The 12,023-nt window shown below is 28.8% G+C and overlaps 1 protein-coding gene across 1 annotated transcript; it reads left to right on the top strand.

The window, feature by feature from the left end:
• The first annotated feature begins 8,063 nt into the window (after window positions 1–8,063).
• LOC115697056 (ethylene-responsive transcription factor ERF014) lies at window positions 8,064–9,262 on the top strand. Its single transcript, XM_030623969.2, has one exon. The coding sequence runs from the start codon at window positions 8,352–8,354 to the stop codon at window positions 9,135–9,137; it is 786 nt and encodes a 261-aa protein (XP_030479829.1). The 5' UTR covers window positions 8,064–8,351; the 3' UTR covers window positions 9,138–9,262.
• The last annotated feature ends 2,761 nt before the right edge of the window (window positions 9,263–12,023 follow it).

Below are 12,023 nucleotides of genomic sequence, written 5' to 3'. Positions count from 1 at the left end.
GTTGGAATACATATTCTTAATAAAATTCACACAAGTTCTAATTAAAGTTAGTAAAATCAAGTGTAATGAATATCCCGACCATTTACTAACATTTATTCTATTTATGGAGATATGTTCCATAATTTTTAGTGCTATAATGTAGAAGAATTCTTATTAATAACATATTTCTTATTGTCAGATTGAACTTGCATATCTTTATGAGTGACATCATTTTGTAGTAAAGACCTTTAAATGTGTCTAAATCAAGTTTCAAAAGAAACTTGGAATATAAAGGTCTTTGCTAATTTTAAAACAAAGCCACTACTATATTGCTTGTTCCTTAAACTTCTAAATGTGAGAAGTCATCATGTCTGTGGATAAGATTTGCTCACAGTTACTGACTTTCTTAGGTTTATTTGTAAACCTTGCAAGAAATTATGAATGTGGAATAACAATCTAAAATAATACACTGTGTGTTAATAATCACATTAACTATATTAGAATGAATTCATACACAATAAATTAAAAATTTATTGGTGATAATAAAGTGTGATTTATTTTTCTTAATTATACAGTAAAAACTTTACATTTTAGATGAAGTTATCAGAATAAATTTTGGAAATTTCTACTGGTATGGAAGAAATTTATAAATAGTGATGTAATAAAATTACATATATAGTTTTGAGATTTAAATGAATCATATTTTTACCAATGAATAAAAATGCTTAAATATGAAATCTTATTAAACAAAATTGCCTGTGGGCTAAATTTTTAATTCAATAAGATTAGATTTAGATGTAGATTATGATAGATTTACACAATTTATGAAAAACTTGAAGTTTAATATTTCTATCTCAATGAAAGGTATGAAACACTTAATTATTTATAAATGTTTCAAAATTTTATACTTTATGATAAAATTATTAAATTAAATCTACATAATTCCTTGTGGGATAAATTAAGAGAATTTAATTTAACATATTAATAATGTAAATATAATAAAATCCCTGTAGGGTAAGATTATTATGTTCACATAATTCATGTCCATAATGTGATCTTGATCCACTTAATATATATAATTTTATATAATTAAGGACGTTGTGGCTACTCCCTAATTATTTAAAATTATGTGGTTCACTAGACACCAAAGTATAAACTGAAGATTAAAATTTTACTAAATCCAAAATTTCCTGTGGGCTAAATTTTAAATTTAATAAAATTAGATGAACCTTATGATAGATTTAATTAAACAATTAGTTTAGGAAAATGAAGGTTTATTATCTATCTTAATTAAATTTGTGATAACACTATTAAACTAAATTCCCATAACTCCCTGTGGGGTAAATTAAGAGAATTTAATTTAACATATTATCCTAATTAATTATACAAATATAATAAAATCCATGTGGGGTAAAATTATTATACCTATATAATTAATTACAAGTTATGTCCGTTAAGGTGAATCTTAATTAATATATAATTTTATATAATTAAAGATGCTGTGGCTACTCCCTAATTATATAAAATTATATTTTCACTTTGACATTAGGTATTGGGCTCTACCTAAAAGTAATTTCGTTATTAACATAATAGACAATCACTGAGATTAGTGCTCCTAGTGTGGTCGTCCGAAGATCATTAAAAACCGTTCTAGATATGAGCATTTGTCCCAAGTTCATGTTTTCTTATGTCAAACCACAAAATTACTTACATTTTATTCATATTTTATTCATTTTAGGAAGTTTTATGAATATTTTATGAATAATTTTATGAAGTTTTATGAAACTTAATGTGCTATATAAAATATTCAACCTATCTTAATGTTTGAATATTTCTAAATATATCTAGCACTATAAAAGGAATTTATGTATTACATTTAAATCATACAAATCAAAATTAATTGTATTAAAAATAAATTTTCCAAATAAATACAATTTAATACAATTATTGTATGATAATAAATTAAATGCTTAATTCCATAATATATAATTAATTATGCATTTATGACCATATAATATCTTAAATATTTGCACTAATAATTAATTTGTATAAATAAAGTAAATATACAAATTAGTACAATTAATTATATGAAATGAATTAAATGCAAAATTAAAGAATATACTTAATGGCAGATTATCAATTAATTCAATCAGTAAATTACTTAATTGGTAAATAAATATAATAATTGCGCACTTAATTATAGAATAATCAAATATTCACATTCTTAAAATATCACAATTATTGTAATTACATGTAAAAATAAAGCATGTAATTAATTTACCAAATTAAAAACTTTCCATAATAATTTATTACTAAATAACATATAATATATGAAGATATATGTTAAATAAGAATGGAAAGTTTAAACAAATGTAATTTAATTGACTAAATCAAAAAAAATAAGGAAATATAATAAAATTCCAAAAATAAATCAAAATAATAAAATTTCGGAATTTTCTTAAATTTTTCTTAATTTTCCTTTTTTTTTTTTTTGAAAAAACTGCCCTGAAAAATATATCACCCATTCTTTTTTTGCTGTATGGGTGATTGATTAATTCAATCTTACCTCATTAAGTATACCTTTTTATGATGTCAAAACATCTTTGATATTTGGTTAAATAAATGAAAAAAACAATTAAATTGTTTCTAATATTTTGGATATTTTTATTCTCCTTTCATTATTTGTATTTTTATATTTCTATATAATATGGATATTCATTATAGAGTTTTTATTTTTATTTTTTGAAAAAAGTCTTACATAGCTTAAAAATATATTTTAAAGTTAAGACTTGTAACTTATAAATATATTACTCATTCTTCTTTCCATTGAATCAGTGAGTGATTAACTCAATCTTACCCAATTAAATTGGTAAAATGAACAATTAAAACAAAACAATCAAAATTTAAATTAAAAATATCATTATAATTTAGTCATTCTTTGGAGTCTTTTAAAAAAAAAAAACAAAATTAAAATCCATGTAGAACAAAAAAATAAGAGAATGGTCCCAACTTAGTAACCTTAATAGTTTTGGAGAATATTTAATATCGATAATAGTTCAAAGACATGATTTTTTATTAATAATTTAAGAAAAATGAACCTATTTATTCTTATAATAATTTTAGTTGTACAACTATGAATTTAAACATAATATTAAAATTCTATATTGATATCGATTGTTTTATTTTATTAACTAACAATCAGAAAAATAGATAAAAAAATATTAATTAAAATTCACATACCATATAAATCATTTAAAGTTCATATTTTTATTTTTAATTTATAATGTAAACTACAAAAAGAATTTTTTAAGTAAAAAAATATCAATTTTTATCTTTAATAATTTTAACTATTTAAATAATTTATATTAAACTTGCAAAATATAAAAATAAGAAAAATGATAAAATAATAATGAAAAATCAATTTGTTGAAATAGATATGTTTTGTATTCTAAAATTGATATAATAAAAAAGTAACAAAACAATTTTTTTAAAAAAATTATGATAAAAATGCTCAAATGTATAGTAATGTAAGTGTGTCACCTCTAACAAATAAATTTTTTAACTTTTGAACAAATTAAAATTAAAGAGAAAACATTTTAGTTGTAATAAAATATTTTTTACTTGAACAAATAACAATATAAAAATAAAAAATATTAAAATAAATTCTTAAACTAAATTAATTTCCTAAATATATTTAAAATTAAAAAATAGTGAAATTCCGTATTTTAATATTCCCAGTTTGATTATTTAATTAAGTGATTAATTAAATGCGGAATAATAAAACTGGTACTGAAAACAGTTTTTCCATAGTTACAGAATATAACTCTGTAACTCCAGAGAAACCCAGAAAAAATAAACAGTGCATAAAAGTAAAAACACACAAGATTTTTGTACGTGGTTTCAACAATCCTTTCAGATTGTTACTAGTCCACGGGGCCACGCCCAGAGATAAGATTCATTAGATCGGTATCAAAAATACAAAGTAATTGACTTATGCATAAATAGACTCCCTCTTATTGTATGCCGCAAGCTTGATGTATTCCACCTACTAACCGAATCTTGATAAAACTCCAAGAGCTCGAACTCCCTTCGATCACCTTGAAGAGTGCTTGAATCCTCCCGATTCAAGGCTTAAAGGCTATCTCCCGAAAGCCTATACAACCATCTCCCAAAGGTTGTGTGCTTGTATCATCCCGATGCAAGACTTCAAAAGCAATCTCCCAAAAGCTTGTAAGAACCCTTCTCCCGAAGGTGTGCTTGTATCCTCCCGATGCAAGACTTCAAAAGCAATCTCCCGAAAGCTTGTAAATACCCTTCTCCCGAAAGGTGCACTGATGTTCTTCTTCGTTGTAGACTTGAATACAGACTCAAGACAATACAAACAACAAATAAACAGAGTAAGAGTAGAACAACCCTTCTCTACATAACAAAGACACTCTTTTCTTAAGATATGAAAGTGAATAAAAGAGTTACCAAACCTAGCAGCTAAAGGATGTATTTATAATGAATATACATCTCATAGACAGCTTACATTCGGTCTGAACAAGACCTCAACCCATTAGAAACTTCCGTAAAATAATTCTTCAATCAGTCTAGGAATTTCTGTTTCTGTACCTACAAGATCGTGGGCAGTAACTACAACTTTCCTTTTATAGAAAAGGAAAGTTTAGCTCCGGTTTTCTCTTCAAGAAACCTGATATAAGAAAAAAGGAAACTCAACACAAGATCAGATTAACAGCTGGTTAGAAAAGAATCAACGTGTAATCAAAACTTACCATATTTACCTCAATTTCCATAAATAGGAAAGCTATACAGCTTTCCTTCCAAGTTTAGATATACACAAATAGGGTAACCATATTAAACATACCAGCCGAAAATACATTAAATAATAAAATATTTTTGTCAATTAAATATGTCAAAAATGGAATTAACAAACAGTATAAAAAATTTAATTATTAAAAGATAAATAACTTATTGAATAAGACATTAATCAATCACTCATAAAATAAAAAATATTTCTTAGACAAAAAAAAAAAAGTAAAAGAATAAAAGTACTATTTATAACCTAGAGGGATAACACTTAACATGTCTCTAAACAATGTGGGACTTTTAGCTTCTATGTGTAATTTATTTTTTAAATAAAATAAGAGAATGTGTCACAAAATAGGAAGAAAAAAAATAGAATGCTACCTAAACTTTTATTGTGCATTCCTTTATATATATAATTTGATTTAGTTTCCCATTCTTTTAGTTATACTTTTTGTATAAATAGAAGTTCACCCTATTCGAATAAATGAGAAATTCTCATTTAGTTTCTCTTTCTCTCTTCTTCTTCTTCTTTTTTTCTCCTTATCTATTTTATATTATTTTAGGATAATGCTTCAGTAGAGGTATTAAAAATGACTTTATGTAGAATCATTTTTTTTAATACGTGTTATTATTTTATTTTATGTCCATTAAATATTATTTACTTATTTTTTTAATTTTACATATATATAATTATATGTTAAAAATACTATTATTTTCTTTTTAAAAAAACTATCATTCACTTCTCTTTTTTTCTTCTCCCTCTCTCTCTAAAAGTTCTTACAAGTTGTTTATCAAAGAATATAAACTATAAACAAAATTAAGAGCTTTGATTATTTTTTTTAAAAGAAAAATAGAAAATGAGATTCAGAAATTCTCTAATGGCGAAGTCAAAGAACAATGCAATTTTTCTTTTTGTACATATCTCTCTTCTTAGATCTATCCACACAAAAAATAATTTTTAGGTTGATATGAGTGTTTTTGACAAATAATTATAAAAAAATAAATAAGAAAATAAAATTAAATATGGACATAAAATAAAAGAATGACACCTATTAAAAAAATAACTCTACATAAATTCATTTTCAATACATCTATTCAGGCTCGACCCTAGGCATAGGCGAGCTAGGCCTGTGCTTAGGGCCCACCTAGCCCAGGGGCCTAATTTTTTTTTTCCTTTTTAAAATTACATATTTTTTTTTATTGACTTTGAAAAATACCATATTTTTTCTAACATAAAAGCTCAAAAAAAAAAAAAAAGAATTCTGTGGCCCACTTTATTTCAGGACCGCTCTGCCTCTATTAAAGCATTATCCATTATTTTATAACACTTAATTAATTTTCAATATATATATAATTTATAAATATAGAAATAAAAAAGGAATTTGATGTAATCACAACAGGAGTGTAGAGCCTTTTCAACCCTAGCTAGCTATCCAAATTGTGAGACTCTTTTGTTTCCTAAAAAGATCAAATGATTCCCACATTGGTCGTCCATTTAGTACTACTCCATGCATGTGTGTGCATGTGTCTATCTAACCCAATAAAGCTTAAAATGAAAAGAGAAAATTATTTTAATTGAATTCTTTTATTCAATTATAGATATATGTATATTTCTCAAATTCTGTCGTATCTTTGCTTAATAATGTTCATGATATCATATACCATAATTTGAAACTGTCCCAATTGCAAATTTTTTTTATTCTCCTACTAATTATTTTAAAATATTTATTACATGTGTATAGTTTTAGAGGCATTGAAATGAGACTAGTATTAGCAATGGCAATGGGTATTGAGTAATATTATTATTAGAGAATCCCACATGTAATAATAACTAAAATAAAAAGGAGAGAGAAAGAAAGAGGTATTAGCTAGTTAGTGTGATAAGTGAGAGAATTGGCAAAAGTCAAGTATTGCAGGCGTAAGCAACTAAGCAAAACAATAAAAACAGTTGAGACATGTTTCTCTCTCTATTCTATTTATTAAAAAGGAAGTTGATGAGAGAGAGATTTGCATGACGCGGTTTCGGAGCTGCGAGACAGGGAAAACACAGCTGTGGTCTGTGTGTATCATTATTTACATTACATAAGCAAATCAAAATATCATATTAATATAAAATATATATGTATATTATGGGTCTTAATATTTCTATCTATGTAATTATCTATCTAATTACGCGTGGATGTAATTATATATATATATTCACAACAGCCAGGCTAAAATAAGGCTAACTAGCAAGCCTTATATATTAACCCCTTATTAAGATCATGGAAGCTGCCTAAATTAAAACTGGAGTGAGCTAGTCCTAGGATCTTCTCTTTCTTCTCTAATAATATATATTATATATTAAGATTTGGGGAAACACATGAGGGTGAGGGTAGTAAATTTACTAAAACGCCATTCAATTATTTTCTGAATAATTTTCTAAAAATGGCAAATAAAAAAAATGAAAAATAAAAACTATTGTCTGGTTGTCAACAGTGGAAAAGAGTGACTTGTTGGGTAAGTCCGGAACTCTAAAATAAGCATTAAATAAAAACTTTCCTTTTACTTGGAATCTGATTTGAGCATGTGGGTTACAGGTTGCATTGTTCATATTTGCCTTTTTTCTGTTTCCTTTTTTTTTTTTTTTTTTTAATTTTCAGTTTTCCTTACACGGTTACAGTTATTATTTTGGAATTTATTACGCTTTTAAGCTGTTTTTTCTCTTTAAATCATGCATTTGTGTGACTGCCCAACAAATTAAAAATTTTATTGTATGTCAATGTTTTGACCAACACAAGCTATTTCATACAAGATTAAACAGCAAATAATAAGACCAAAATGACAATTAATAAGGATAATAACTTGTAGTAATAATAATAACAAAAAATTACTGCATGGAATGTGATTAATTACCAGAAAAATTACAAACAGTAATTTTCTTTTATATTAAAGAAAGAAAAAGGAAATTGCCAGTGATCATAGATTTTATTGGAGTCAATGAATACGACAGTAATTTTACACAACCAAGTTGATTGTATGTAATTATCCAAACCATGCTTTTCTCCATTTTAAATTAAAAAAAAATGTTTATGCAGCAAATATTAATGAATCATTTTCACTTTCATCAGCATGAGGACATCAAAGTCATTTTCCAAATTATTTTCCATTCCCCATTTACATAAACTAAAAAATATATATATATATTTCTGTCACGCATTATCATATACCGCAAAAATAAATAAATATATATATATTACTCTACCATTTCTATATTACCGGTTCTCCACTGGGGTAGGAGAGAGATCTCTATAAATACCAACATTTCCACCATCAAAATGAGTTCCTGCCTTGTTCAAAGAAAATTTCAACACACTCTTTTAAATCACTCTACAAATCCTTAATCACGAAAGTTTAATATTACTTCCGACAAAATAATCTATCTCCAAACTAGTACTCCTGCTGCTACTACTGCTACTACTTCTGCTACTGCTATTACTATAGTGTTTATATATTTTTGTTATTATTACAAGAGTATACAATATAGGATTTGGATCCAAGTTAATTTCTGAATCGATCGAACCATGGTGAAGACAGAAAAGAAGATAATGGAGCAAAACCCATCAAAGCCAACGCCATTGACATTGACAACTGGGAAAAAGAAGTACAAGGGTGTAAGAATGAGAACCTGGGGCTCTTGGGTCTCAGAAATAAGGGCACCTAATCAGAAGACGAGAATATGGTTAGGGTCTTATTCAACGGCTGAGGCAGCAGCCAGAGCATACGACGCCGCTTTGTTGTGCCTTAAAGGATCTTCGGCCAATCTCAACTTCCCTCTCAGCAGTAGTACTATCTCTTCTCATCATCACACCATGTTCCCAAACGACGTCCTTTTATCCCCAAAGTCCATCCAGAGAGTCGCCGCAGCCGCTGCCCATACTACAACAACCACTTTCCTTAACGACAACATTATTAGTATCAATAATGCTGCCACTACCTCTACTGCCACTGCCGCTGCCACTGCTCCCTCGCCGTCGCCGTCGTCTTCGGCGGTGTCATCGCCGTTTGATCTGGTTGATAATGATATTGATGAAGCCTTTTTATTGAGGGGTTCATCATTTGGGTCCCACATCGATATGTCTAATAGCTATGATCATCATAATCAGGAACAGCACAAGGCTCAGGGTGGTTTTATTACAAATAGTTATATGGATCAATCAACGGCTATGATGGAAGCTTGGTACAATTTTGACGGTCTACAATCGCCAAAGTGCTTTGATCAGATGCTATTCAATAATGGGTGTTTTGACCCACAATTTATGGAAGATCCATATGAAGAAAGTGACATTCCTTTGTGGAGCTTCTGCTGATTGAGAGAACGTTGTTAGTTTATTTGATGGAATAAACACCCAAAGAAACACAAAATTTAAATATTCATCATCAACATTTACATTCCATTATTCTTTAATATATATATCTTCTATATTCATTTTCATTGACGATCTTTATCTAGCTTAAAGATTTTACTGACAGTGACCCCTCCTCCCCCCGCCCCCCCCCCCCCCCCCCCCAAAAAAAAAATACATCATATATGTTATTTAGTCTAAGTGTATTATTATGAATCATAATTAGGAAAATTCACTCTATGAGATGAGACATTGGTTTTTTTGGACTCTCTCATGTGGGTTTAATTTATATGTCAAATATATGTAAGATTTTTCCCTTTTTCTTTTCATACATATTTTGTTTATTGTATGATTATAATGCAAAACTATGTAGCTTTTTGTTTATTCTGGTGTTAGTAATTATATATAATATATGTGCAAATGTCATCATTAATAGTCTTCCATTACATAAAAATTTACTTTGAGAAAATTTGAGGTTATATCATTACACATAATCACAAAACATCTTTTGTGCTTACAACTCTTCTTACAAAAGAAGAAGTTCTCAGTTCTTTCCACCAATTAAAAAAAAAAAAAAACCTTCATTGAAAAATAGGCCTCCTCTTTAATTAGTACTAATCTTGTAAAACTTTTATTTTAGACTTACATTAATTTTTTAAATATTTTATTAAAATATGAGTTGATAAATAGTTAATTATCTACAATTAATAGGCTTGGCATGAAAATGATAGGTTTTTTTTTTAAGGTATGGATTTCTATAGACTTTCTAGGGTCATTTTAGCACAGGTGTGCTGTAGGAAAAACAAATATAGCTGTACTGTGAGAAAAAAAACAGTTATAGTAGAATTGTGCAAAAATATTGAGTTTGATGTTTGGTGAATTATAAATTTTAAAGTGCCATTACTGAGCTTTAGAGGCGGTCTTTTAGGGCCTTCAACATTGGTTTTAGCGAAACTCGCTACCGACATTGTTCTAGGTAACACCGTAGGGAGAAGCATTAACCAACGATTGAAGGAGACCCTATGTCGTCGATTATTATGAAATAACCGACGACATATGGGGTTATTTGTAGAATGACGCCTTTATAGCATTGGTTATTCACTAATAACCTACGACGTAGTGTTTTATGGCGTTGGTTATTAGCAAATAATCGACAACATAAGAATTTTATATAACTAAATATTTTTTTTTTTATTTTCACATATTTATTTTTGTTTTTTTTATTAATTTATTTAACTTAAATATTAATTTCATACAATTAACAATTAAATTAACCATATAATTAAATGTATATATATACATTATTCTAGGTAAATATATTACATAAATATTTTAAAACTAATTCAAATATTTACAAGTTATTATCTAACTAAACAAAGAAATATAAGGGTGTTGACCGAGTTTTTCGGCAACTAATTAAATATTATAAGTTTATAGAGCTGTAAGAAATTTAGAGAAGGATTTTTACTTGGTTAGGGCGTTAATGAGCCTTAGTCCACGAGTCTTTGTTATTTATGGATGTAATTAATACAGAGAATGTATTTGTTGAGTGTTTCACTCTTATAAATACAGAGAATGTTCTTGGTGAGTATTTACTCTTCTTGCTCTTATGCAGCCCAAGATTCTCTACCCCATTTAATGAGCTTTGAAGGGGTATTTATAGTATTTTTGGTGGGGTGATCCCCAGAATTATTGTACAAATATATCTGTAAGTATCCATAAAGTTGGGCATTCCCAATGAATATACCATAAGTAATGCATGGTCAAATCCCTAGGTGCTGTAGGGCTTTTATGTGGAATGTCCTTATTGTCTTTTGACTGATGTGACTCTTCACAGTGTAGCCGTCGCTAGACTTAAATGATCATTACTTTGTAGCTGCTGGTTGGAGGTTGTGCCGTCAGACTTTATTGCGTGTAGCAGTCCCAACACGCTTCCTCCCATGCGGCATTGAATGCGACTTGATTGCTCAGGAGAAACCTGACACCCCGCGGAGATGCCTTAGCGTTACTTGAGCTTCCGGGAGCATATGGGGTTCCATATGCCTTCTCCGGGAGACATGTCCCGGACGCTGCCTTATGGCATAAAGACTTAGCAAATATTTTGAATCATAAGTTGCTTGATCCACGTGTTCTTGTCTGGTTGGTCCACGTATATTGGGCCAAATCAGGGGCAACATTTACCCCCCAAGCCTTGTTTATTTGAAAAATAAAACAAGGCTTGCTCAAGTGCTTCCGGTTGACTCCTCGGTTTCCTGGCACGAGCTTTGAGCGCGTGAGGGTGCATTTAATGATGGCTTTTAATGCAACGATTCACTTTCTGCAGGGGTCGATTCGTTTCACGCCCATTGATTGATACGACGCATTAATGGTGTCAGACGGACACTCAAACGTTTCCACCGCCTTAATTACAGATCAATCTGGTCCGTTGATCTTTGAGAATTCGAATCGTGCGTTTCCCCCACTGTTTGATTGGTAGGTGATAGTGCCTGTTCTCCATGTAATTTTGCCTATAAAAGCCACCACCTTTCCTTCATTTCGGTTACTTCTCATTTCTTGCCAACTTTGCTCAAATTTCCCAGAGAGAAAAAATTCCCAGACCAAGAAAAACACTGTTGAACACTTTGCAATTTTTCCCAGTTCATCTTCGTTCACTACTGTCAGTCCTCCTTATCTTCGTTCGATTTACAGCAGGACCCCCAGTCTTAACAGTTCACTGTAAGTTTCTTGCACCCCTTGCTTTATTGTTAATGTGCATGACATGCTTTTACTTATCTGCTTGTTTTTTCTGAGTTTTGTATTTGAAGCTTCTGGGAATGCAAACTTTTATATTCTTCACGTAGCAGGTCTAGG

Source organism: Cannabis sativa, chromosome X (assembly GCF_029168945.1).
Source record: "Cannabis sativa cultivar Pink pepper isolate KNU-18-1 chromosome X, ASM2916894v1, whole genome shotgun sequence".
NCBI classification, from domain to species: Eukaryota; Viridiplantae; Streptophyta; class Magnoliopsida; order Rosales; family Cannabaceae; genus Cannabis; species Cannabis sativa.
The sequence above is the reverse complement of the archived record's forward strand: the minus strand, read 5'-3'. Positions and strand labels throughout refer to the sequence as shown.